This window comes from Megalops cyprinoides, chromosome 10 (assembly GCF_013368585.1).
Source record: "Megalops cyprinoides isolate fMegCyp1 chromosome 10, fMegCyp1.pri, whole genome shotgun sequence".
Taxonomy (NCBI): domain Eukaryota; kingdom Metazoa; phylum Chordata; class Actinopteri; order Elopiformes; family Megalopidae; genus Megalops; species Megalops cyprinoides.
The window spans coordinates 15,337,440-15,364,726 of NC_050592.1; the positions used below are offsets into that span (position 1 = coordinate 15,337,440).

At 39.5% G+C, this 27,287-nt stretch overlaps 2 protein-coding genes across 2 annotated transcripts; one reads left to right on the top strand and one right to left on the bottom strand.

Moving 5' to 3' along the window:
- Positions 1-266: 266 nt before the first annotated feature.
- Positions 267-22,051, top strand: col28a1b (collagen, type XXVIII, alpha 1b). The gene is made up of 34 exons (XM_036539038.1): positions 267-396; positions 832-1,397; positions 2,710-2,730; positions 2,833-2,892; positions 4,169-4,222; positions 4,321-4,365; positions 4,963-4,989; positions 5,660-5,704; positions 5,788-5,832; positions 7,342-7,395; positions 8,283-8,351; positions 8,534-8,602; positions 9,046-9,114; positions 9,570-9,638; positions 10,121-10,189; positions 10,356-10,424; positions 11,429-11,497; positions 12,314-12,385; positions 13,068-13,136; positions 13,333-13,404; positions 14,700-14,768; positions 15,102-15,170; positions 15,305-15,373; positions 15,507-15,575; positions 15,999-16,067; positions 16,533-16,601; positions 16,859-16,927; positions 17,588-17,668; positions 18,596-18,631; positions 18,843-18,879; positions 19,030-19,584; positions 20,442-20,620; positions 21,275-21,569; positions 21,877-22,051. Exons 1-34 carry the CDS (start codon positions 276-278, stop codon positions 22,047-22,049), a joined length of 3,573 nt encoding a protein of 1,190 aa, XP_036394931.1. The 5' UTR covers positions 267-275; the 3' UTR covers positions 22,050-22,051.
- Positions 22,052-22,864: 813 nt separating this feature from the next.
- Positions 22,865-25,361, bottom strand: LOC118784676 (glycoprotein-N-acetylgalactosamine 3-beta-galactosyltransferase 1). Its single transcript, XM_036539039.1, has 3 exons — positions 25,261-25,361; positions 24,349-25,010; positions 22,865-23,250 (listed from the first exon to the last, which is right to left on the bottom strand). Exons 1-3 carry the CDS (start codon positions 25,304-25,306, stop codon positions 23,089-23,091), a joined length of 870 nt encoding a protein of 289 aa, XP_036394932.1. The 5' UTR covers positions 25,307-25,361; the 3' UTR covers positions 22,865-23,088.
- Positions 25,362-27,287: the final 1,926 nt, after the last annotated feature.

The window sequence follows — 27,287 nt, forward strand, 5'->3', positions numbered from 1 at the left end:
GAATCCTACCCCCGAACATTTTTTCATTTCCTTTCAAAATAAAGGACCTTACTTAAGTAAGTAGGTTGCTTACAAAAATCAGTCAGTAAAGTTAATGAAAAAAAGGAACACTTTCTGAATTTTGTTATGTAAAGTAATCCAAAATTCTAGTTGTGTCTTGCTGTTAGATTGAATCTGGGCCTTAGGTTGTTTCCTAGATTGCTGTGTGGATCATGGAAGTCTTGTAACATTTTCTCTTTTCAACCCAAGGGTGGAGAGAGGGACCAGGGGGTAACATGGCAAAAAGCATTGCACTGTGCCTTTTACTGCTGGCACTTTCTGATGTGTCCAGAAGCCAGGGCAGACGAAGGAAGGGTCAGAGAGCCAACAACCTCATCGTCAGAGATGAAGGACTTAGTAAGGATGCTTCCAATGGCACATAACATTTCAAAATTAAGGAAGTAATTCTCTGTGCTTATGATAATACTGATCATTAGTTTAAATGATTTCAATGATATTTTTGTGTGGTTGCCCACTTCCTCTACCCCCAAAAAGAGCATATAGTAAATTTAAGAGCAAGTTTATTAAGGGGTTGTTTTACTTACTGCTTGTTCTATTCAGTACAATTTAATGCTGACAGCTAAATTTTATTACTGCCAAACTCATAATAGTCATATGGTCCTCATGTACTCATATTCAACTGTAGTTCCTGTTCTCTAATCCAGTATAAGAATAAGGAAATACATTCCTTACCTGGAACTGACAATTGCTGATAGCATTCCTATCAGTTTGGACCCCTCAACTCTGAAAACAATAGCCAAGTGAAGTATAGTAATTTTTCATCATTTACAGGTATGATATGCTCGATGAACATTGCGTTCATCCTGGACAGCTCTGAGAGCGCTAAAACGTTCCTTTTTGAGAGGCAGAAGGAGTTTGTACTCAGCATCAGCAGCCGAATCATGCAGATGCAGCTGGAGGGCTGGAAGCTGAGGATCAGGCTGGCTGCCCTGCAGTACAGCAGCACAGTCTCAGTGGAGCACAACTTCCTGGACTGGCAGGACCTGGATGTCTTCCAGAGCCGGGTCAACGGCATGGCCTACATCGGCCACGGCACCTACTCATCCTACGCTATCACCAACGCCACACAGCTCTTCCTCCAGGAGACCAAGCCCGACAGCGTGAGGGTGGCTCTGCTCATGACGGACGGGGTTGACCATCCTCGGAACCCCAACGTCATTGGCCCCGCTGCCGAAGCCAAGAGTTACGACATTAAGCTGTTCGCTATTGGGCTGTCGGACCTGGCGCGAGAAAGCCCAAACAGCGCCAAGCTTAGGTCCATTGCCAGCAGCCCACACCAGCAGTATGTTCTCAGTCTGACAGACAGTCTGCTGGAGGAGAAGCTCCTCAGAGAGCTGGTGAGTGCAGGGCTGGTTACAATACCCACAACCCTTCCTGGTCAACAAGATCCACACTGTGTCCTGTGTGGTGTTTCATTCATATTTGAATTTTGTCAATTACCAGGATGAATTCAAATGAAAAGGGGCAAGTGCTTTTCAGAGAGATAGCTTGTCAAGAATGGGGCTGTTAACCGTTGGCCCAGGTGGGATAATAATAATAATGTTTCATATAATTTCCATATTAGTTCTTGGGCTAAATGTATAGTATAAATATGTGTAAAGCTCTATCAGTTGCCCTGGACAAGAAGCAAATAATCAGTAGTAGTAATAAAACTGTACCCATGACCAATTCAGTTTAAAAGACTTGTCACCTTATCCCTCCTGAATTACATATCCTGTTCTTTTCAATTCATTTTTACTGACCACACTATTGTGTTATCCAGTTATAATTTAGTGGAACAATCATCTTGCTGTAAAGTACAACAGCAATGTCTTGCCTAGGATTCAAAACCATGACCCCCCAGCCACTACCGATGCCACTACAGCCCATCCCTCCACCAGGGGTTCAGAGCTGGTTTGTAACTGCTATTTAAACTGCGCCCCATCTACTAAAAAATGACGAGTCTCCAGCCTCCCCATTCAAGAAGAATGCAGTAGAATGTAAGAGTAGTAAAATAAAAGTGAAAGTCATAAAATGAGAGCGAGGAACATCTGCAGCTCAATGATGCTCAGACCACAGTGCTGTGAATATGTGGAGAATTCAAATAATTCATCCATGAGTCAGCTGAGATGAGCAAGTGTTGAAATGGAGTCTTCTAAACATTTCAATGTAACAGTCAAATATTTGAACACAGATGACAGGATTGAAGGCAAATTGAAATCCCTGCATGTTTTTAGGCATTATACATTTATTGTTAAATTATCAAGGTCCTTCAACTTAGTGCCTACAAGCTATTGCAGGAACTGGGTTTATGAACCCTTTTCAGGACAGAGGGAGCTAACGTCAATGCTTAGATTGTGTGAAACTGGGGAAAATTCCTCCTGTGATGTGAATTTTCCATAAAAACACAGAGCTGTCTGGAGATTAATGGGGGTCAAGCCCTGTCTGGGGTTAGACAATAACATGAATTGTGTTACATGCCAACTATGCATTGTAATGTATCTCATCTATGTGTATTTTAAGTTGAGGACCTTTAAAAGTACAGTTTGATGTCCTTGAATAACCTTTGATTAATTATTCAAATGTAATGGCTGTATAGTATGAAGACTGTTTTTAACAATTCTTTAATTTTTTTACAATCAATTTATTTACATATTCATTTCATTTCAGAGTATCATCGCCAGGGATGGAGTAAGTATACCAACATAATAAAAATGTTCTGTAGGAGTACCTCATTTCTATTGACGCATTAGCTCCATACTCCTTTATCTTCATATACTTCCTTTGTTGCAGTGTTCACAGCCAAATGGATGTCTGTGTGAAAAAGGAGAGAGGGGTTTTCCCGGTCTCCCAGTGAGTATGCCAGTTTATTACAATATAGTCAGTAACAACAATTCCTTTATATAATCTGATCAGCAAAGAGAAATAGTTATCACAGTTCATTCAGAAACCCAAGTGCATTGCTAAGTAGTGTGTGGTGACAATGTTATATTACGAAAAACCTCACAGAGTAACATGAGATCTTCAAAATCTCACTGATGATCCTCACTCACAGATGAGTGGAGATCAACCTTTTGCAAAAACATTTATTTATTTGAACACATTTTTCCCCTCAAAAGTGATGAGCTGGAGACATGGTTGCTGGCAGCAGGGAAAAGCGACAGCACTTTTTATTCCAGATCCAGTTTTACTTGTGCACTCTGTCCTCCATATAGACAGTGGAACCCAAATCACAGCAAGACACAAAGCCATTGGAACAAGCGTCCAAAATGACTTCCCACACTGCAAGTGTAGCATGCCTTCCTCCTCTTGGCAACCATGAAAGGCTTTATTTTCATAACCCCGTTTTTAAAGAAAATAATGTCTTGGCATATGCAAGGAAGGCATTTCACTGAAAGCAAGGGTCAAAAACAGGATTAGGAACAGAAAAACATGCTGATCCCTGTTGATTCTACTACACAAAAGTGGAGATTTAGGGCACAGAGTGGAGGGTAAGGGCAACTGCAATCTCACATGGAATCTGACCAGTAGGATGTAGGCCTATGTCAGTAAGGAACAGGTCAAAAATGTATATTTTCATTCACATAACTACTTGATTGTGAACATGGAAAAACTCCATAGGAATTTAATATATGATAAATATCTCAGTTTCTCAAAGCAGTTCTCAGTCATTTGGAATAAATAACTACTGCATGGCTGATTGATGGCATGGTTGATTATTGAAAAACAAAACAAAACAAAAAAAATAAAAACAATGGAGGCTCATATCTGACAAAGTATGAACTGTAATTGTGATATACCTATTGATTGATGTGTACTGTGATATCTTAAATTGTTGAGTAAGAAGTGGAAAAAATGTATTCACAATAACTTCCAAACTTAGTTACAAGTCCTATTTCTATGTTACTATTTCTCATGGATGTCCATTTACTCAATGAACAGAGGTCACTGAGTAAAAGGGCTCACAGGTTTTGTATGTAGTGCCAGTGTGTCAGACAATCATTTCTACTGAACGGAATCAGTTCAAAAGACAAGTTATTGTCAACAAGTGTTTGCTTTATTTGTTAACTGACTGTTCAGTTTTGTTTATATTCTGCTCAAGCTGCCTTGTTAAAATGCAATTTTTTAGGGAAAAAAAGGAGATCCAGGATATGAAGGAGCCCAAGGCCCAAAAGGATCTAAGGTAAATGTGCCACAGTGATGATCAGTATGTACCAGATATTAATATAATATCAGAGTACAATTCTAATGTCAAACTTTTCACTTGTTGTATTTTACAAGGGCGAACCTGGTGTCAATGGCCGTCCAGGAAATGAGGGTATCGAGGTACATCAAGTTATATGTATAGTTCTTTTATTTTCTGGTATTTATTGACATTTTCTTCTTCTCAATTAAATCTGAATACTGTACAATCATGCATTGTCATTGCATATGCATTGTCATGGTCCATCAACCAAACTATCAACATGAAAGTTCATTTGATTTTGTGGTTCTTAATTAGACAGCCAATCCTTCAGTATTTCAACCAGCTGACAGTAGTAATGATGTTAATCGTTACAATGAATGGGTCACTTCATGGGACAGTGTTTTAGAATCACAAATAGAAGTTATATCTCATAAATACCCTCTGTCACCATACACACACACACACACACACACACACCTCTTTTTTGTGAACAACTTGTTATTGTTATATATATCCTATGTATACATCACACTCAGACATAAACTTAATATGCACGTAAAACACATAAATATACATGCATATGTGCACAGGCACCCTATGATTATAAGAGTAATACTTCCCCTATAACTGTCAATATGAATGATTGACATCAAACACAGTAAGTGAACATGGTGAGTTTTGTGGTGACTTCTCATATCTAAATACAGTGGTGAAACACAGTTCTTCTTCCTCTGCAGGGAAGGCCTGGTTTTAAAGGTGAAAAGGTGAGACGCATGTGCATATTTCATTGCGTTCCCTTCATAACATTAAAATTGGCTTTGGTGTTTATAAGTATGTGTAAAACCTCAGATCAGGAGACTTCTCCAGATTTGGAAAGGGGTTTCTAGCTTCTAGTACTCAGTCCACCACAGCTTCTAACAGGATAAGAAATCAGTTCTTCTCTAGACTCATCATTTACTTCCTAACTGATTGAAAGTTGGCAATGAAGGCTGCAGACAGTCCTCTTCCACGAACTAGAGTAGCACAGCTCTTATGTGAATGCTGTCATTGCATTTACATTGTCATTGTGGACGAGCTGTCGCTGTGAGTGCTGCTACTGTATGAGCACTGTCACCATGGTAGCATTCTCACTGTGTGCATGCTATCAATGTGCCTATGCAGTTACTGTGTGAGCACTGTCAAGTGTATGCTGTCACCGTCCCTATGTGCTCACTGTGCTATTGGGTGTGCTATCATTGTGTGAGTGCTGTTAATGTGTGTATGCTGTGGCTATGGGTACACTATCACAATGTGAGCACTGCCATTATGCCTATGCTTTCACTGTGTGTACACTGTCAGTGTGGGAGCACTGCTGCCGTGAGTATTCTGTCATTATGTGTATACTGTCACTGACAAATAGAACCACTCTTTTACTGAGCTTGTCCTGTGTTTCAGGGGGAGAGAGGTGAATGTGGTGCCCCTGGGGTCAAAGGAGACAAAGTAAGTTCATTGAATACCATCAATTTCCATGAGGCATCACTGCTCTCTGCATGAACTAATCAAAACATGATGAATGCTTGCAGGGTCTTGAGGGGCCTCCAGGGCCACAAGGATTCAGAGGAGAGCAGGTACAGTTCTAATTAATGAATTTCCTTTCATTTACAATAAAATCCTTATGCTCTCACCACTGTATTTTCAACAATAGTTGTGTAGTAGCCAAAGAAAATCATTTTAAAAATCGGAACATGTGGACAGAATATAATTTGTATTGTTTTCTCAATATGTGTGAGAAATAATTCTGACTTTTGACTCTTATCAGGGAAGATGATACAAATTAGTCAGAGGCACAAATGGAAATGGACTAGAATGGAGTTAAGAAGTATGACTAGTCAAAAAAAGACAAATAACAAATGAACCTAGAAATCAATTAAGTCAGCACAAATAAAGGTGGCAGAATGCCACAAATGAAATAATCAAACAAACATGTAGAAATGTGCATATGGTTAGGTGCAGTTTCCTGGCTGTGCACTTATGGAATGTGAATTAAGGATTATATGTAATCCTGATACTAATGTGCATATCTAAAGCTGTGAATCGAAGCTTGCACTGTATTATTCTTTTTCAGGAGCAGACTTTGTCCCATAGGATTAGTGTTGGGACAGAGCTGCTCAGATGCCTCTGCTTCTCCCTCTTCAGCCCCTCCAGCATTGGCATGGTGACAGTAGCTTCCAGTTTTAGGATTAACCTTTAGATTTGAGGGCAGTGCCCTGCTTTGGGTTCCCAGACACCATCTTCATAATGCACATTGATATACTTCATCAGGAGTTATCTACCTCAAGTGAACTTAGATTAGCTGGTAGCTATAGAATCAAAGCAAAGAAGTCAAAAAGAATATTCACATTTACATGTTTTCTTTCCCACAAAACTGATCAGAAAGTGAGCTCAACTTGTTTGCAGCAAACAAAACAATGGGAGTGATAGAGGTTATTCTTTTCTTTCTCTCGCAATAAATGAAAACGATTTTTCTAACAAGTGAAATTATGTGCAGGTTAATCTGCTGCTCAAGGCTAGAGATGTGTCATGCAGACAGACTCACAAGACACCTCATTTAGATGGGTAAATTAAACATTTAAATGAACACGGAGGATTCAGTGTAGATGCCCTGCCCTGTAGATGCCCTGCACAGAACAGACCAAATGATCAGTGTTACTGTGGATTTAATTGCCAAATGAGATGGTGTAGTTGTCTCCTTGAGCTAGACAGATCCCATGAAACACAGGTTTATGAAAGGGTTATATGGATGATATAAGCAATCAAGATCACTCTGTATAGCTTTGTCAGTTAACCAAATAATTAATGTGAATTCATTTAAGGGTCTGTTCTGAGTTAGACATTTATTCCTGGAGACCTGGAGCTGGCATGTTTTCTTGGATGATAATTGAACAGAATGCCGTATTGTAGTAACAGTAATAAGTAACGCTTTTGTAAGATATGGAGGTGGTGAAGAGTGCACAGTCAGCATTTACCAAAATAGTTACCTTTATTGTGCTTACCTTTATATGTTTCAAAACATTTTTTTTGACCACATGAACCGTAATCTGTATTTTTTTGCCCACAACTTTGTGTTTTTATTACAGGGTCAAACAGGACCGTCTGGAGATCAAGGTCCAGAGGGACAGCCAGGACCCAAAGTAAGAAAACTCGGTCTATGCCAAAAATATCATTGATTGGAATTCTTTTTCAAAATATAAAAATATTCACAGTCATTCTTTTGACAGCTTTAATTAGTAGAATATGTAATAATCCATGTAAAAAAACACATACCAGTCAATATACCAGGATAGTGTTCATGTACTGACCTTATGAGATGTATGCCTCTTGGTTTAAAATTCTGACATCTCACTGTCTCCACACACTGTCAGAGCATCCAAACAAGAAGCATCTTAAAAATGAGACAGACTCATAGTAACATTAAGAATATTAAGATATAACGAAGGCCAAGTATTATATCAGATACAAATGGCTATTTTATCCTTCTCAAATGCCACACATATCTGTTTTGCAGTTCCGTCTCAGAATGGGGGTTTTATGGGTCTCCAGACCCCATTAAGGAAATGCATGAGAGAAACTCTTTTGTGAAAATGTCATCACAAAATACCCTGAGTTCAATAGGCTACACTTTTATTCTTGTTTTGGCAATGCTTACTCATGAGCTGGAAAGCACAGTCTATTGGATATTCTCATCTCAAAAGTGGATTATTTCCAACTATTTTGAATAGCACATAAGCCTATGGCAATGTCGTGGATGCTGTGACTAGTAGGCATGGCATGTGTGGAAAGAATGCATATGCATAATAAAATGACATAGTATGAAAACCCCTCTCTCTGCAGTATGTCTGTAATACTGATGGCCACAGTGGAGAGCACATTCATGTTTTGTGGTCTTACATTGCTTATAATGTCTGATGGCGTATTCATTTACAGTCTGTTATTAATGAACAGGAGCATTTGCCTTGATGCTTTCAGCCCCAGTGTGTTACTCACCACTTCTTCCCCTTGTGTCATACCTTTACTCCAGGGAGACCGTGGACCAACTGGAGCATCTGGGCCGCCTGGTGACATTGGCATCGGATTCCCTGGCCCAAAGGTGACCTGGTTAATCCGAAGAGGGTGGAAAATGCTGTTCAGAAATGACTGGCATGTTTGAAAATCAATGAAATGCGACATGATGGGTTGCACACCATGACGACTATTGGCAGAATGAATAAATAATCAGAGTATTTGGAGGATGATAAAGTCCCCCTCCTCACCTGTCTGTGTGTGTTCCAGGGGGATAAAGGCAACCAGGGAAGGCTTGGACCCATTGGTCCCCCTGGAGTTGGGGAACCTGGCGCGACAGTAAGTCCACTCTGTGTTTCCGTTTACAGGTGATCAGAAAGCAAAGCTGGTCCCAATCCTCTGATCTGAATGAGATTTTAAAATTGGTGTAGAGTCCAAATAACAGTACTGCAGCTTTGCATGTGTATATCAGCATCATTTCTGTGAGTTATCTTTTAACAGGTAATCCAAATATATGAGTAGAATGGAGGGGAAGTAAAAGGATGATTTTGATGTGATTATAAATGAAATTGTTCACTTCAGAGAAATGAATAATTGCTTTAAAATTTAAAACATATAATTTAAGACATATTTTGTTTTTGAAAATGAAACGTCTAACTTTGGTAAATAGTGATGAATTTTGTGTTCATATGTATGTCTGTGCTTGCATATGTTTGTGTGTTTGTTTTTTGCATGTGTGTGTGCTTGTGTGTGCATGTGGGTACGTGTGTATCTGTTTTTAGGGTCCTCCAGGGCCTCCAGGAGCACAGGGAGATCCAGGGGCCGCAGGAGAGGGTCTGCCAGGGGCCAAGGTAGGTCTGACTGATCAACTAATCCACCTATATTATTGTTTCAAGCAAGTCTGACCTGTCAGTAAATATATTCAGAAATGGAGCTGTAATAAGTACTTTATATAATTACTACTACAAATATCTCTGAATTTTCTATATCCCAAGATGACTACATTAATGCTGCTCAGTTCATAAAATTGCACTCTGTTGCACCTGTTGAAATAATTGTGTGTGTGTGTGTGTGTGTGTGTGTGTGTGATCAGAACATCAGTTCTATCAGAACATCAGAACTATAACAGATTTGTATAAGTGAAGCCTGCAATTTCTTTCAATAATGTTGCAATGGGAACATAATCATATGTTAACTTTTGAAGGGCACATTTTTACATTTTTGATGTAAACACTGGTTTGTGTGCCTGACTGATACCTTTTCTTAACTGTTTACTGGGTGCTTTCTGACTGTGTCCACGTTTCAGGGCGATCGAGGATTCGATGGCCCCAGGGGCGCACGTGGACCTCCAGGTGTGGGATTGAAGGGTGAGAAGGTACAGTACAGAGGAGGCTGGTCCTCCAGTCCAAACTGGATCTAAATCCTGCAGACTGATGTCTGCTAAGCAGAGGGGGAAAAACAGCAAGCCTGAATATTAAGCATTTCTTGGCACAGCTGGAGTAACTGGGAAAAATGGAATCCTAAAATGATCAAAACCAGTACAGGTGATTAAATGATGAAATGATTTATGCCCCTAAATCATTTATTTCCATAAAAGATTTCTTTAGAATTATTACTCATCAGACAGTGTTGTGTAATTCCACATCACCAATTTGTGCCCTGGAGGTATCATCATCACTGTTAGTATCATCCTCATAGTCATGGTCATCATCATCATCATCATCATCATCATTGCTTCTATCATCAATATCATCATCATTGCAGTAGCTTGCATTGCCATTATGGGTCTTGACGAACAAGAACAGAGACTCTAGTTGTATAATGTGATCTTTGACCCATGATGTCTGGTTTCTGAAGGGAAATTCGGGACCTCCGGGATTGCCAGGACCTGTAGGGTTTCCAGGAGCAGGGATTCAAGGAGAAAAGGCAAGCGAAAAGACATGTTCCTTTGTTTACACTTGCACTTCCTGATGCTTACCTGTGTAGTATGTGCATTTTAAATCACTCCCTTCAATTTTAAAGTGAATCACCCCTCTGCAATATAATGCTATTGTATAGAAAAGCTGTATCTCTCTCTCCCTCTTTTTTGTAGGGGGATCAAGGCCTAGTCGGCCCCCCAGGTGCCAGAGGGCCACCAGGGGTGGGATTACTTGGCCCAAAGGTAAGTCTAAGATCTCGTGATCAGCAGCATTTAATTTTTACTGATGAGAAGTTAGATCTACTAAGCAGGAATGTGGTCAGGTCAGAATGTTGCTCTCAGAGTTTATGCCCAAAAGACAGACCTGCTCTTAAAACCCTTTGAAAATGTTTTCACTGAGTTACAAGCAGGGAAAATGGCCCAGGGATACTTGTGCCAGTGCACTATGCTTGTACTTTGTATCTTGTACAGTGGAAACAGGGTCACCAAATAAATAAAATAAAATCACAGAGAATAGATGGATGTAGTGTACATAATGCCCCCGTCTGTCTACACGAACTGCTTTTAAGTGTACCAAGATTAGCATACAGCTGTTCAGAATGTTGCTCAAAGACACTAGATTTATTGCTTTATTTATTTTTTCTTTTCAAAATCATGCATATTGAATAATCCCTTTGCTACGTGAGTGTGCAAAGGTTTGGAACACTTTTGAAAAACACTTGTGATCATGTATAAAATTAACTCAATGGTAATGCAACCTGTCCATTGTATAGTTTCAGGTTCTTGTTGATAATTCTAACAAAAAAGCTACATTAGGGAAATTTCATTTGAGAATGCATTCAGAGTGTAAACAAAATAATTAACTTGATTGGCCTGTTGGCTTTTTGGTGCCATTAGTGCCATTAGTCATTGCAAAATCAGAAACAGCTCAGCCAAATCTAACTGCCAGAAAACTACCAACGCTGATTGACCTCCCCTCAGTATTCACAAAGTTGCATCTTGCCTAAAAACATTTTTGGAGATCTTAAGAGATCTTTTTTTCTCAGGTCTGTTTTGTGGTTATGTTGCTCCAGTTTGGCCTCAGCTGATTTTCAACTAGCAGGACATGCTTTGGGTATCGACCAAAAATTCATGTGGGCCGGGTAACTTAGTTTCACTCAAAATCCATGTCCTGTCATTTTGCGTCTTCATTTATGTTGTGTGTGGTATGAGAAGTTATTCTGTGAGATGCATCATTTTCTTGGCAGGGGAACCAGGGTTTTCCAGGAGAACCAGGTCCCCAAGGGGAGAGAGGAGTTGGAGAGCCAGGGCCCAAAGTAAGCAGGATATTTCACATTCATAGAAAAAGGTCAATAGAACTAAAACAATGGATCTAATTTCTAAGTGGATTCATCTGAGGAGGCAGTCAGTCCCAGGTACAAAACCTCTGCTGTACTGTTGAGCAGGGTACTCCAGCACAGTATACCATGAATAAATTTTATAAGATAATTTTAAGATGATAAAAGACACTTCAGTTTGTGTTGTAGCATGTTACCTCACAGCCCTGATGCTACTTTATTTCAGCTGTGACAGGTATTTCACTTTCATTGTTTTGCTGTAAAAGAGCAACAAACTATGGGGGAAGTTCAGGTAATTGCAGGGTAGCATAGCAGTGTGTTGACAATTTTATTATGTAATATAACCTGAGCTGTAAAGTAAAGTGCAACCTGTTATTTCATGAGAAACCAAAACCTAAGGTTAGTGTTTGGTTGAAGGTAACAAACTTGCTCATTAGGGCCATTTTGTTCAGTATGCACCTCATTAAACATAACTTTTTGCATGGGATTCATTTTCAGATGCATATTGATCTTTGTCATTAAGCCAATTCATTTTACATTTCAATAATGAAATAACATTTTATTATTTATATAAATGAATAACGTTTAAGTATGACTTGAGTGCAAAAGTTAAGAGGAAGAATATCTAATAGGCCAATTTTGTGTTCTGTCATGTTCTTTCTATATTTAATCTGGGGTTTGAATAAGTGCTGAGGGTTGTAGGCATTCATATATGTATAGAGAGATTTCATTGTACTACTACAACTAATAAATATCTTTATCATTGCTGACTGTATTCTTCCCGGGGTGCTCCAGGGTGACCCTGGAGCAGAGGGGTCATCTGGACTTCCTGGTATCCCAGGAGAAGATGGCAGTGTGGGGCCCAAGGTGAGATGCGATGATGCTCTATGACACCGCTCCTGCCTACTTATATACTTTTATACTTGTGCATACTATTAATACATTTTATTTATGTAATGTGCAAAAATGACTATTTTACCCCTACAAATATGCAAATTCAGAGTTTGGTTTCCCTTATAATTTCCCTTATAACTAAAATATTTGAGTTAGTGTGTTTTGAGAGCAGGTTATTTGCAAAGATGATATATCATCGTGAAATATGGGAATAATTTATTAACTCTTAAATTGACTGACTATAAATGATTTATTATGTTAAGAATTAAGGCCTCCCCATTTTTTTATTTAGTTATTGAGCTGGTAGTTCAACACACTACTGAACACTTTTGCTGCATGAAAATATAACCACTACAAACTATCAATCCATAGCATTGAGACAACATAAAATAAACAAATAATGTATTTCTAATTGGCTGCATTAGGCATTGACAACATTTATGCATGACACATAAAAACATATACATGTGTTGAATCCACTTCAATATCACATAGTAGTAGGATACCCCTCTGTCCCAAGCACCAGCGTACGACATATAATATCTTCATAAGCATCATGTGTTGTTAATGCTTCACGTAACTGTTATATTATTTTTTGTTTCATGTAGCTGTGCTTATTATAACATGTAATCCTTTGTGTCTTTTATGAATTAAGGGTGAAACAGGGTTACCCGGTCCCCGGGGTCCAGAAGGTGCTCCTGGAAAAGGTGTCCCAGGAGAGAAGGTACAGATTCCAAATCCAAACAGGGTTGTGGAGTCGTTTTATAATTTTCTATAATTTCATGTCCAATTCGATTGCATTTCACAAGTTTAGTCATTCAGGTACACTCTTCTACACTCAACCTTAAACATTCAAGTTAGAAGAATGCTGATGAAAGTATTGTTAATTTCTCTGAAAAAAGTGTTTCTCCTTTGCCCAGGGGGACCAAGGTGACAGAGGACCCAGGGGACTTGCCGGATCTGTAGGACCTATGGGGCCAACAGGGTCAAAGGTGAGCACAAACAAAAGTAGATAACATTCACTGTGAGTCCTAAATGAGAGCTACATCATGTCCTCATAACACCTCAACAAATGCTGCATGAGCATTCATAAAATCTATGGCAAATGATTTAGACTGTCGCAGAGTGTGGTACTTCACCATTCATAAGGTTACACTAACATGACAATATGATTTTGAAAATTATAGGACTGTCATGTGATATGAATGGATGGTATTTTTATGCACATTCTTGCTCTGACTATGAAGGTGTAGTGTGGGGCTCATGAAGGCTTTATGTAGCTGTTATGTAGAACCTGTCACAGTCAATGTTACCCTAAAGCACAAGCGCACTGCTTATGTGAGATAGCAAGGCTGAATGATTGAAAAATGAACAGTGATTTAGGTGATGAAGGTGATGAACAATGATGAAGGTTCATTCGTTGCTAAAAATAAATCAAAACACAAATGTACTTTCTTTTGATGGTTGCAGACATGTTACACAATTAGAAGGTGAAAAGGTTTGTGTGTTTACTATTTGATAGAATTCTGAATTGCTCAGTATTCGTCCAACTACACTAAATGACATAAATGTTCATGCAATTAAAAACATGGTGTCTTAATAACCGTCAGTGCCTCCTCTTCTTATACAGGATTATCTACAGTTTATTATTGTCTGTACCAGTAGCAAAACCATATGGTATCAAAATCAACTTTTTAAGGAAGTCGTTTAATTTACTGTCAGATGTCTGTAGCCACCAGACCTGTACTCACTTTCCTTGTTTCTCTTTTTTTTATTGTGTAGCAAGTAAACAGATGTACTTTGTGGAGATTGCATTCTACTGACACTCCACATGATGGTGCTGTTAGACTACAGGCTACAGAGCCGTGTATAGAGTATACATGGCTCTGACAGGCTATTCAGTAATTAGCCAGCTGATAGTAAGTCACTGTACTCTCTTGAGTTCACAGCTGGTAGATAAACCCAAAGATGTCTGTATGGACAAACAATGGAAAAACGTATAGTGCAACACAACAATCCGTGAACCTTTAATATTTCCATTTTTAATCATAATTGACATCATAAAGGGATCTGAGAGTCTTGAAATTCCTGATATTTTCACTTACACTAAGTGTCTGGGAGCAGCCTAGGCAGTACATGTAGCTAGATAAACCTATCTGTGTGGTTTCAGAATGCACAGTGAGAGTTGTCTTTATTATTACTGAGTATATGAAAATGGTGAGCCCAGATTCTTCATATCTGACGTAAGAAAACACTTGTGTTTACTTCTGATTCTGTTTATGTTTAGGGAGAACCAGGAAGTATTGGGCCCATTGGAGCACCTGGACCACCTGGGCGGGGTATACCTGGTGCCAAGGTAAGTCTGTCTTTCTCCTTGAGAAAGGAGTCTTTGCAGTTTACATTACTGTCATTACTGGTGCATGTAACATTAAGTTCACATTAGTGGCAGTCTTTATTCCTTCATGATGATAACCATTCTGGTGATTGTAGAAAAGGTGACAATACTGTCCGGAGCACTTTCTGTGTCGTTTAAGTTAAAAAGTAAGTACATTGGTGAAGTAGTTTTATTTATTTAACAGTTTTATTTTTTAATCCATCTTTACTGCTGGATGGTGGATGGATAGTTTCTCATGTTTGTCAAGGGCACCCCTAATACAGTGGAATCCATATGTGGCTTGTTTGCCGACAGGGAGACCTCGGTCCCGTTGGGCCAGCTGGACCAGTGGGAGAACCAGGAATTGGGATTGCTGGACCTAAGGTAAACTGACAATGAGAAAGTAACTCAGCATTATCTAGGAGTGTCCCCAGGAAAGTATGCGTAAGGATATTTAGAAAGAGTGTTGAAATCCTGGATCCTCCACTGATTCAGACCTCCTTGCTTAACTCTTTTAGGGTGAAAGGGGATTACCTGGACCCATTGGACCACCTGGGGTGAAAGGGGATGGCTTCCCTGGTGCACCGGTGCGTTAGTTTACTTTTACTATTGCTATTGCTTTTACTGTATGTGTTCACTAATTACTATTGCTGAATGTGTAAATGCATGGCAAGAACCATAAATATGTTCTGTGTTATTTTCCCTTATGCTACTCCACAGGGGCCCCCAGGGCTACCAGGACTACCAGGAGAACTGGGACCTGAAGGAAAAGGATTACCTGGACCAAAGGTACAAGGATTGGAAATAGCTCTCTAAAATTGGTTATAATTGGGAATACATCCTCTGGAGTTGTAATACGTGACAGGGAAGATCCATTCTGCAAGATTGTGTCAGTAATTTAGTCAAAGTAGGAAGCACTTCAACAAATATACTTAACACCAGAACTTCACAATGGTGATGTGCTATTTGCAAGATGAATATTTGCAACAGAAAACTATGATCATACTGTAAACTATTTGTAACAACCTTCTAACCCCCCCCCCCCCCCCCCCACACACCCCTTTATTTCAAAATGCATAGTACAAGATACTTTTTACCAAATAAAATTGGCTGCTAGTCCAATTCTATGTTGCTGTATACTGCCAGTTTGCTGTCTGAGGTCTAATGGAGGATGTCCCAAAGTTTTTCACTGTAGGATATTTTTGTGTTTAGGGCGATCGGGGTTCTACAGGCAGTCCTGGACCTCCTGGACCACCAGGAATTGGACAGATGGGTCCCAAGGTTACGAACAACATCATTCAGTTGCAACAGAAACCTTATTTTGTTGTTCATTCATACAGGGATGAATGAACAACTCTGTAATGCCGTGCAGCCTTTTTTCACTTTTGAAGCATGCCAGATTGACCACACCCCTATGCCAATCAGACCAAAAGCTGAGAACTCCATGAGCCAATTTAGCAAACACATCTGCCTCCAGAACAAAAGTACTGTAAGTGGTAATGCTGGCTGATGCTCAAGAATACTACTGGAGGACTACAATGAATTTACAGTTGTACAGGTCATTGTAATTGCCATGCTCCGTGAAATTCTTAGCCTTCAGACCAATCATTTTTTACAGTCTGTATTGCCCTATATAAGTGGTTATGCTAATCATTGACATTTCTTATAGTGTCTCAGTTGGAGAATCATTGCATTAAACAAACCAGTGAACAGCAGCGGCAAACATTAACCCATCTGTGATTGCAGGGCTCTACTGGCCAGAGTGGCCCACCTGGTCCACCGGGTTCACCTGGAGAAGGTATTCAGGGGCAGAAGGTACAGTATGGTCCCACTATCCACCCACTGCTCACAATATGTGTATACTGCAATTACTTGGCTTTGAGTCATCTGAATGCATTACATTAACTGCATATGTGTGTGCAGCATTTATCCAGTAATCCCTAACTTTTTATATGGACTATAGAGAACATGGCAGATATTACCTTGCAGCAATGCTTGTTGCCGTGTAACAGGTGTGTTTTTAGACAATATAGGGTAATGTAATCAGCTGTGTCTGGGATTGTTATATACAGGGTGAGTCTGGATTTCAGGGGCTCCCAGGACCCAGGGGGCCCCCAGGAGAGGGCCTTCTTGGTGAAAAGGTAAGAGATCTTACAATGTAACAGTTTGCATTCTAGGGTGCAGTTGGTAATGAACTGTCTCTCCTAATATCTGCACTAAATTTGCATATTGGCATGTACATGTGCAATCTGTAATAACTGAAGTTCCAAATGAAGATTCAGGAGGGAAATTTACACAATCCTTATGCAATTAACCAACACTAGACAGATCGGTCCCGTCCACGACTATAAAAATCACACTGACTACTTCTTCTCTACGTCAGCTGTTCACAGCATCCCTTCTACACCCCATCTCCGCCTTTCCTTTCCCTGATTATGATGTCCACACAGGGGGTGAACAACCTTGACCCACATCCCGGTGCAATTGCCTCATCAGACTCCAAGCCAAATACAGTACTACCATAAATACATCAAACCCAACCTTCATGCTTTTATTGTATGGAAATTCATGTCTATTAAATGTTCTCGGCATAACCGTAGCCACGGTGCAAGAAAGTAGTCCCCACCTCAGGGTTCTACATTCTATCACCTACTTATGCAAACAGCACCATCATCAATATGGCATTCTCATACACTAAATGTTGTTTCAGAGGACTATTATAGAAAAGCAATGCAAAATTCTGACTGACACAAAAAACTGACACTGTGTGGTGTTGAAGACACTGATTAACATCATTGCAGGGAGAGAGAGGACTCCCTGGTGACCGTGGTCGAAAGGGGGAAAAAGGAGAACTTGGAGAACCAGGAGCAATGGGACCCATGGTATGACATATTATATGATATCCAAACTATTTCATCAGTGACATAGACGTTTTCATTTATTTTCAGGGCAGATGGTCATTTTCAGAGTAACTTACTAATGCTGCATTCAACAGGCTTTGTAACTTTGCAAGTAACTGTATAGATACTGAATCACTTGCGCCAACCTTGAAATATAGTGTCATTGTGGGAAACATTGCCACAAAGGAAATAAGTGGTGTTATATGGTGCGTAACCACTTACTACTCCTGCCAATTACAAGCTTGATGTTGCTATTAGTTTGAATTGGCTTCAGTTCTCTAACCACCATCAAGTTTCACCACTAAAGATTTTATTACAGTGTTGGGAAGGAGAGGGAGATATAGCCCTAAAAGGTGTGTTTTGAATCTCTTGAGAGAATTTGATAAACACCCCCCTCAGATGCCTCACTGTAAAACTGTGGGTTCTTAAGGTCCCAGATTATTGATACACTCCCCTTCACCACTCTGCTTGGTGTTGAGCTTGATGGAAATGGATTGGGTCTGCACTGGTATCATGCCAGTGAGAGTTACCCGTCCGTCTAGCTTTAAACCAGTGAACTGTGATTTAGCTCTGAACCCATGAGGAAGAGTGTGTGAAATTGTAAGTGGTGCTGGATCCACAGTGGGGAAAAGAGGATACAGTCAGACTAGAAATGACAAAATACTTCCCGTATTATATGTTGTATCTGTTTTTACAAGCAATACATTAATATTTATAACAATTATAATTAGTTAGTGTAAGAGCTAACATAATTATATCAGTGTGAATTCAGATTTAGCAGGGTTACACCATCACATCACCCAAATTTTGCTGGATTATTTTATAATAATCCAGTTTATCAGAATGATATCACTGTGAATGCAAGAGATAATAGAGTAACTGTGTGAAATTAAACTTTCATGATTACAGGGCAGACTTGGACAAAAAGGAGAACCTGGCTTAACGGTAAATTTCTCTACTCATTCACTCATATGTATTGCATTCTTGATCTGTAATGTAGAATGGAGATTTTTATGGTAATCATACATTTTAAACAATACATTCTTTAAGTACACTTAGGAACTATAGTTGAAATGCAATCAATATGGAAAGCGTATGTGAATGCATCAGCTGATAATTATCTTACTTAAATGTTTGTTTGTTCCCTTTTACACAGAGAGAAGAAGTTATCAAAATAATCAGAGCAATCTGTGGTAAAATAATCTCTGGATTTCACATTACCTTGTTATACAATGTTCACTCAGAAATCTAGTGATTCAGGCATGGATACAATTTTCCCAGTATCTTCCAGACACTCACACAAAACATAGTTACTGAATGGCGTGTTTGTGATTCTTGTTCAGGTTGCGGTGTGAAATGTCGGGAGAGCCCGCTGGAGCTCGTCTTCGTCATTGACAGTTCAGAAAGCGTGGGGCCTGAAAACTTCAACATGGTGAAAGATTTTGTGAACACCCTGATTGACCGTGTGTCAGTGAGCCGGGAGGCAACCCGTATAGGCGTCGTCCTCTACAGTCACATCAATGTGCTGGTCTCCAGCCTGCAGCAGCAGTCCAGCCGTGATGACATCAAGGCTGCCGTTCGGAGGATGCCATACCTGGGCGAGGGCACCTTCACGGGCAGCGCCATACAACTTGCCAACCAGATCTTCCAGGCCGCACGCCCTGGGGTACGGAAGGTTGAGATTGTCATTACAGACGGACAGGCCGACAAGCGAGACTTAGTGAGGCTGGAGGACGTCGTGAAGGAAGCCCACGACTCCAATATTGAGATGTTCGTGATCGGGGTGGTCAATAAGAGTGACCCTTTTTACTTGGATTTTAAAAACGAGCTGAACACCATTGCCTCTGATCCCAATGAAGAGCATGTCTACCTGATTGAGGACTTCATGACACTTCCAGGTATGTCATTTCAAGTAGATCAATGAAAATGCTTTGTACAGGAAATCATTAGATGCAAAAACACTAAAAATACTTTACAAAAACAAAAGAAAACACATTAAGGATTATATCTCTTTAAAGTCTACGCTGTAAGAACATAATATATTTCACAGGACTCAACAATATCATTTTAAATCGTGGCATTACTCCAATTCGTAATGATGTGTTTTTTTCCCCTTCACACTCACTTTAGGGGCCTCAAATGAAGCTCTGAAGGGCTGCAGGTTGGCCACCACTGTTATAATGCTTACGTCTTTCTGGCATTCTAAATATGCTCTTTCAACAGATATTTTAGGCTTTATATTGCCTCTAAAATATGGATTATTGGACAATGCCTCTACATATAAAATTAAAAACAAATTGAAAGAGGAAAGCTGTGGTACCACCTGTGAGATTTGGCCCACAGGGAAAAGAAAGTGCAAAACCAAAATGGTTGCATAGTGAAAAACTCAAATAAGACCTACAAATGGGAATAACAAGAAAAGGGTAGAGACTAGCAGAAATGTGGGTTATAATTTCAAATACAAAACGATTCTATGTCCTTTTATAGCAAAGTTTTTTAACCTGCCTAGAGGACATTGTCATTCAGGAAGACTTGCATTGCTTACACTTACGCATGTAGTAAAGAATGGTAACAGTATACTAGCATGAAACACCCAGTCTTTATATCCAAGCCAGCCACTGAGTCCTTTTCCCTAACCCCTACTTTGCACGTTTGCAAAGGGTGAAACTAAGACATCATTATTAATATCACATGACTGTGATATCATGACGGACTGTTGAATGTTTGTTCATCCTGTCGCTTGTGGATTTTTCAGCCCTGGAGGGTAAACTGCTGAGTCGGATCTGTGAGAGTGAAGAGATGCCCCTGTTCAGCTCAGTGCCCAGCTCACCGCTCCCCCCAGGCATTGTCCCTGACTTCGAGCCTCCCCCGGAGATAGCAGAGAGGACAGACACCCCCATTTTCAATGGCGATTACAACAGGATATACAAAGAGGTGACAACAGACACCATTCACCACACTAGTGTTGTTTTAACATCGTGGATACATTTCCATTAGAATGCTGAAGTTAATTTGGAACAATGTTACAGCTTGTCTTGAAATTGCATCACAGGGAGCATGAGTATTATCCAGGAGGGCAACAAAATACCTAATCTGGTGTTATACAGTCAATTTCAGGGGAAAATCATAATTGTTCATCCATCTTAATCCTACCTGATTCATACTTCCACATACTATCATAGAAGCAAAAGAGGAATATGCCCTCCTTGGCTTTGTCTTATAGGTACACCCTCTTCAAGCAGTTAATTTTAAAGAAAATACTTACAATTCCAATATTTTCAAATGAAGTCCAAAATATCTTCTCCCAAAACTCACTGGGATTTGTACAATCATGTGTAGGGAATATTTTCGACCAAATACAATAAAATCTAATCTTGAGTAAAATTAAATCCTTCTAATATAACACTGTATTGGCTTTATATATCTTACATATACAGATTAATTATTTAATCTGTCTGTGCTGAAGAAACTGAAGTGTGAAAATTATGAGATGGTAATGATATGGAACTTTATTAATGATATATGAGTAATATGAGGGTGGCAGTATGGTGTAGCAGAATTTAATACCTTGATGACTCTCTGATTCAGCCAGGACCTCCGGGAGAGCCAGAGCGCCCAACTTTCCCAAAAACCGTGAAGCCGAGCAAGACCAACAACAACCACAAGAGAAATGTTACCAGAATAGTATCTTTTGATGGAGAACCACTCAATGGCCTAACAGATCTGTACCCACCATCGCCAAATAATAATAACCGCAGGAATCATCGCCCCCCCAGTATTTCGGTGCCGGGTCCTCAGTTCCCCACAAAGCGGCTTTTCACCCCGGAGGCAACCCTGCCACCACCTACCCCGCCGCCTCTACCCGTGGTGGAGAATAAATATGGTATCAGCCTTCCTACAGCTGTGCCACACACACACTGTGCTTAGCCCTTTATAATAGCTGACTCCTACAACCGTAGTCCAAACCGTAGCCTCCTGTGAGCAGTGAGATTCTGTGAAAGAGTGCATGGCCTAAATGTCAAGTAGATCATCTGTCACAAGCAAAAACTGGCAATATCTTTACAGCGTATTCCCTGGTATTACACCATTTCTTGTCACCTAGAATGATGAAAGTCCTCATGAGAGAATGTTGCTCAATGATGCGGGTCTTTTACTTACAGAAGAACCTTTGTTTTTTCCATTCTTTGTAGATCCAGGCTGCAAACAGGCTTTGGACCCAGGTCCCTGTCGACAGTATGTGGTGAAATGGTACTACGACTCCACAGCAAACGCGTGTGCCCAGTTCTGGTTTGGTGGTTGCGAGGGAAACAGAAACCGGTTTGACACTGAGGACAACTGCAGGAAAACCTGCGTTAGAATATAAAGTTGAAAGAGGAGCCATTCAAAAATCTGTCTCTGTTTGCACAGGTGTCCTCTTGCCTACACCTGAAAAGAGCATTGCAGTGTGCAGGACAAACCATGTTTTTTTTTTCTTCAGTTTTTTTCTTTCTCTTTGTGAATCAACATGCTCATTGTTTGCCATAAAACCTGTCTTAAAATAAGCTTAAAATATGTACAATTCTCAGAAAATGAAAGGGATTTTTGTACGGCCTAACAAATTGATAGCATATATACAGAAGTGCAGTATACAGCACTTGTATACAACGTCTCAATAGCCTTTGTATTACTAGAGGTTTTAACATCTGTTTTAACAATGTAATTACGCTTATTTATCAGAGTTTAAGTAAACTGAGTATACACCAGAACCTCAGAATTCAAGAGGAAACAGTCACAGTCTATTATTCATAATTCATTAACAATGGTTACGTAAGTTGTAAATATTCAATAAAGTGAGAAGGACGCATAGCTAGATAGTAAATCTTTGGTTTACTGTTACAATTTTAAAAATCATAATTAATAAGTAGTTAAGTGTTTGTTATCTTTTTAACAGCATAAACAGGTCCATAAAATAAAGTGACAGCTTTCCATGATGTCTGAGCAGAGGTCTCTAGCCTCCATGTTTCCTAACAACATTTCCTTTATGCTTTATCACAACCAAGCATCACCAGGAATGAAAACTGTCCACACATATTGTTTATTTTTTGTATGGTAAAATGGCACATTGTCAGTCACACCAAACATATAGTGCATACATGTTACTTTTGTTGATAATGCTGACTGACTAATCTTTGACAGGACTCATGTTGAGCAGAGGTACAACTCCATTTAGAATAAAACCAGTAAAATGTGTTGGAACATTTACCAAACTTCAGCTTTGTACTGCAGTAATTTTTAAAATCCCAAAGAGTGTGGGAGGTACCAAGGAAGTAATAAATAGTGCAGGGGGCAGAAATACAAAACAAAATCAAAGACATTAATAACATGTTTTAATTTCAAACCTAAGTGTCCCATTTATATTCTCCTCAATGTGTTGAATTTTCTGTGTCATTTTGTGAAGAATCAAGATGGAATCTGTACTGGTATCCATATGGACGCAGGTGATAAGTGAGATATTCCAGCTCGTACATTGCTTCTGGTGTTACGTAATGGAAGGACACTGTAAAATCCGAACAGCACTCAGGACCCTTAAAAGGAAAACCAATATTATTAGCTCAGAAGATGCCTTAACCAGGGCTGTTCACTTGCATTTTAAACTGTCCAATTATATTACCCAAATATACAATTATAAAAATTATATTTTTTAATGGGAGCTATCCATGGTACTGTGGGATACAACAGCAGTCAGTGCATCAAACCTGTAACTTTTGGCTACAAAGCCAGTCTCATAACCACTACCAAAATTCTGCTTTTCATCATCAAAGGCAGATCATCAAAATGCAGAGACCTACAATCTCAGCACTGCAAGTGTCAGAAAACCCAGCACACAGGTTTGAGAAATGACGTCACAATGACAGCCCATTACTGTGCGGAAACACTGTTACACCCTTTGCAAACAAAAATGACTGCACCATTTACGGTAAGTAAATCCACTTGAATGCGTCAGTGCCTGAAACACACCGACATCCTTTTGCAAAGGCACCTGTTTGCTGTTTTAGGAGTTTTTGTTAACACATTCATTAGTAACAGCAGTAAAATCATTTTTCTGGACAAATGGTATGAACGGTAGCAGCAAGAGCAGCAAGAACAGCAAAGCTCCTGTCAAAGGCTCCTTTTACTCAGAGACAGTAAAAGGATGAGGCTATTTTTGCCAGAGTGCTAATACATTGATGCATTCTGGTGATTTTTAAGTCTAAAGTTTTCATTGATCCAGATCTGGATCCAAAGATCCAGATTATTCAGGCCTTCTCTTGATTCCGTACGTCAGCCATTTCAAATAAAATTTACTAACAGATCAGATGAAACTGTACATGAAAGAACATGATTGTAAACATGGAACTTTTGTCAAAATCCAAGGAAAAGTGTGCAATCTCGCTTACTTTCCCCAGAAAGAATGATTTATTGATTTCTATTCTGGATGTTTGAATGAACTGGCGTACCTGCCCCATCTCTGGAATTAATGACATTATTATTATTATTATTATTATTAGTAGTAGTAGTAGTAGTAGTAGTCAATTTATTTATGTATTTATCAAATGGACCATGGCATCACAACAGGGTCATAATACAAGCGCCCTGACAGGCATTTACAGGTATTAAGTTAATAACTTTGTTTATATACTTACGTTTATGCTGGGGTAATATCCATAACCCCAGTACCAGGCCTGTTTTCCCGGAGTCTTCATCAAATGCTGTTCTGGAGTGAAAGGGTGAAATGTTTCCCTTTTGTTTTTATCCCTGGAGTCTCCTGCTTCAACTCCCATCGTCTCCATGCACGTTCCCAAGGCCATGTCTTCAATGGGAGAAAAGTGCGTGCAGTTTCCATCGCTGAAACCTTTCACAAACCTCCTGAGCGCCTCTTTGCTGAGAACGTAGCCGGCCCCTCCGCTCATGTAGCCTTGCGCCACAAACGGTCTAAACCTGCGACCAAAGTAAACGGGCCGTTCTGTGTCGTGTTTAGAAAGCAAGTAACGGAGATTTTCCAGCACGACGTAAGTGTCATCATCAGCTTTCAAAAACCAGTCGGCGTCTTCCAAATGGTTCTTGTGGACGTACTGGAAAGCTCGTATGGTTTTCCAGTAGAGATTGCTTCTGCCCTCGGAGACATTGAGGCCGACTGTGGGAAACGGCGACTCCTTAGAACTCATGAACAGCACTTTGTCGCAGTGTCTGGTCCAAGTAGCGCGGACATGCAGTGTCTTTTTCTCAAGATTCGTAGGTCCTGTCATTATCCAGCACAATACTCGCACTTTTGATAAATGGTCCTGGGAAACTTCCATTCCTTTGCCTGAAATACATAATAGTTAGGATACACTTTCATTGTTTAACAAAGCGCAACCAGGCACATAATGAGTGCATATACAACGGATAACATATTGTAAATATCTAATGGGTTAGCTTTTGTATTTTCCTATTTGCGTATGATAGGCTAGGTGCTGACACTGTCCCACAAATGTACACTTATGACGAGCAGAAGTCGAATCGGTGAAATGAGGGGAAAAAAAGCGTAAAGAACAGGCAAAGTCCATTGCGATTACCTTCGTTCTGCACATGGTCAGTCACTTGAAACTCGCTCACGTCCATTAAAATGTCTGTCTTCGACTTGTCCTTTTGTTGTGTAATCCGATGATGTATTTCCAAATTCATCACTAAAAGGAAGTAACTTACCAAAAGACCAAATAATAGTCCACAAGCAAAAAAGAGCGCGGACATCTTGTTAAAAGGGTTTAAAAAACCTATGTAATATTGGATATATGAATGGATAGAATGGATATAAAGTGTTAAATTTGTCGGTAAATTATATCCTCACAAATGACGGAGCGCAGTCTATATTGAATCAGTAGGTGTCGGTTTACAAAAGTTTTAAGAAAACAATACAGGAAAACAAAAACGACAATTACAGTGAACGCAATTTTATATGACGGCTGAAAAATCTGTGCGATAACTGAAGCCAATTAAAATTACCTGAGTAATTTCTGATACCTTCCTTGTTATTTTTGAAGCTGGTCCAAAGGCTAATGTAAACACACCTTATGTTGGCTGAGTAGGTAATGAGTAATTCTTGCCAGACGTAGTGACAAGATTACACGATACATTTCCTAAAATACCGCCTTCTCTCTCAATAAGGTGTTACCCATCGAGTTCTGTATTTTAAATTCACAAAAATTAGCTACAGTTTACGTGATACTGTGATACCCTACAGTGCAAGCTACACCGTAAATCAGGATGCACGGGAATACCTGAGTTACTCCAACATGTAATGCAGCCGAAGCAACAGTCTAATAATTTGCTTTAACACGTAAATCTGAGAACAATTTTTTTTCAGCCCCTGACTGATGTGTAATTTTAAGCCTTGATTGTACTAATACTACTATTTACTACCACTACCAATAATAATTAAAAGACAATGATAAAAAGGCTTTATTATAATTATCTGATCTACATGCACTACAGCCCCTGAGATGTAAAGTTATAGAATAGCTCTAACAAAAATAACGTCAAGATTTGTATCTTAATTCATAAAGTAAGGACATAAAGATTTCTTGTCACTGTCATTTTAAAATAAGACCTGTCATTCTGTTGAAAAAAAAAGTGGTATTCATTGTGAGATCTCACACTAACGCCACACCTCAGTAGTGTTAGCCTAGTGTTAGGGTAGTGTGAAAGCATGGCTAACACTTTTGTCAACTTGCACCAAGTGTAAATATAATGAAATCCACTCTGACGTTCCATGCATACTCATACAGGTCATTGTTTAGCAAGGGCGATATGAATATAAAATACCTGACAAAACAATCTACACAGCATGTACAATGGTATCTGATAAAACAATCTATACAACATGTACAAGGATATTATCTGACAGTGGATGCCCATTTTCCAGGAACTCTGAAAGTTTACATTGCATTCTGCATATGACCTGTGTTCAGCTTGATATTTACTGATGCAATTCAGGTTAAGCAGGTTAAGGGTCTTTCGGTTACTGGCATTTTCTTTCCTTTTTCTCATCACCAATCCTAAACATTTTCTGAGAATATTCACTACTATGACCAAAATCCCAGCCCAAAAAGCCAGTCAAACAAAACAAAAATGCCAGGCACACTATCTCAGAGCCAATCATCTCACAAGAAGGATAATTCAGACTGCAATGTGGTATCATTCAATTTTAATTAATCTTCAGTATAAATAGGTGAAAAGGTTTCAAAATGAAACATAACTATGAGCTAGTTTAAATTAATCTGTTTCTAGCATTTTATTTTTGTTTTTAAATGGGTCGGGGTAATCAATTAAACACCAACTAAGAGCAACAATCCATAAAACAATCTGAACATGCACAAGATTTTTGTAAACACATACTATGCCAACTGACACAAACTTGACTAGCGTAGAAAAAAATGTATCATTTCCAGCCATCATTTTGAAGTTCCAGGGCCTTTCATGTTTTCATAGTACTCATATGCACCCAGGTGTCCTTAAAACATGGCATGCTAAAAATGTTGTTTCCACATATAGCCAGCTGTAGGCGAGGTGTGTACCTGGTCATCCCAGGCACAGCAGGCTATAT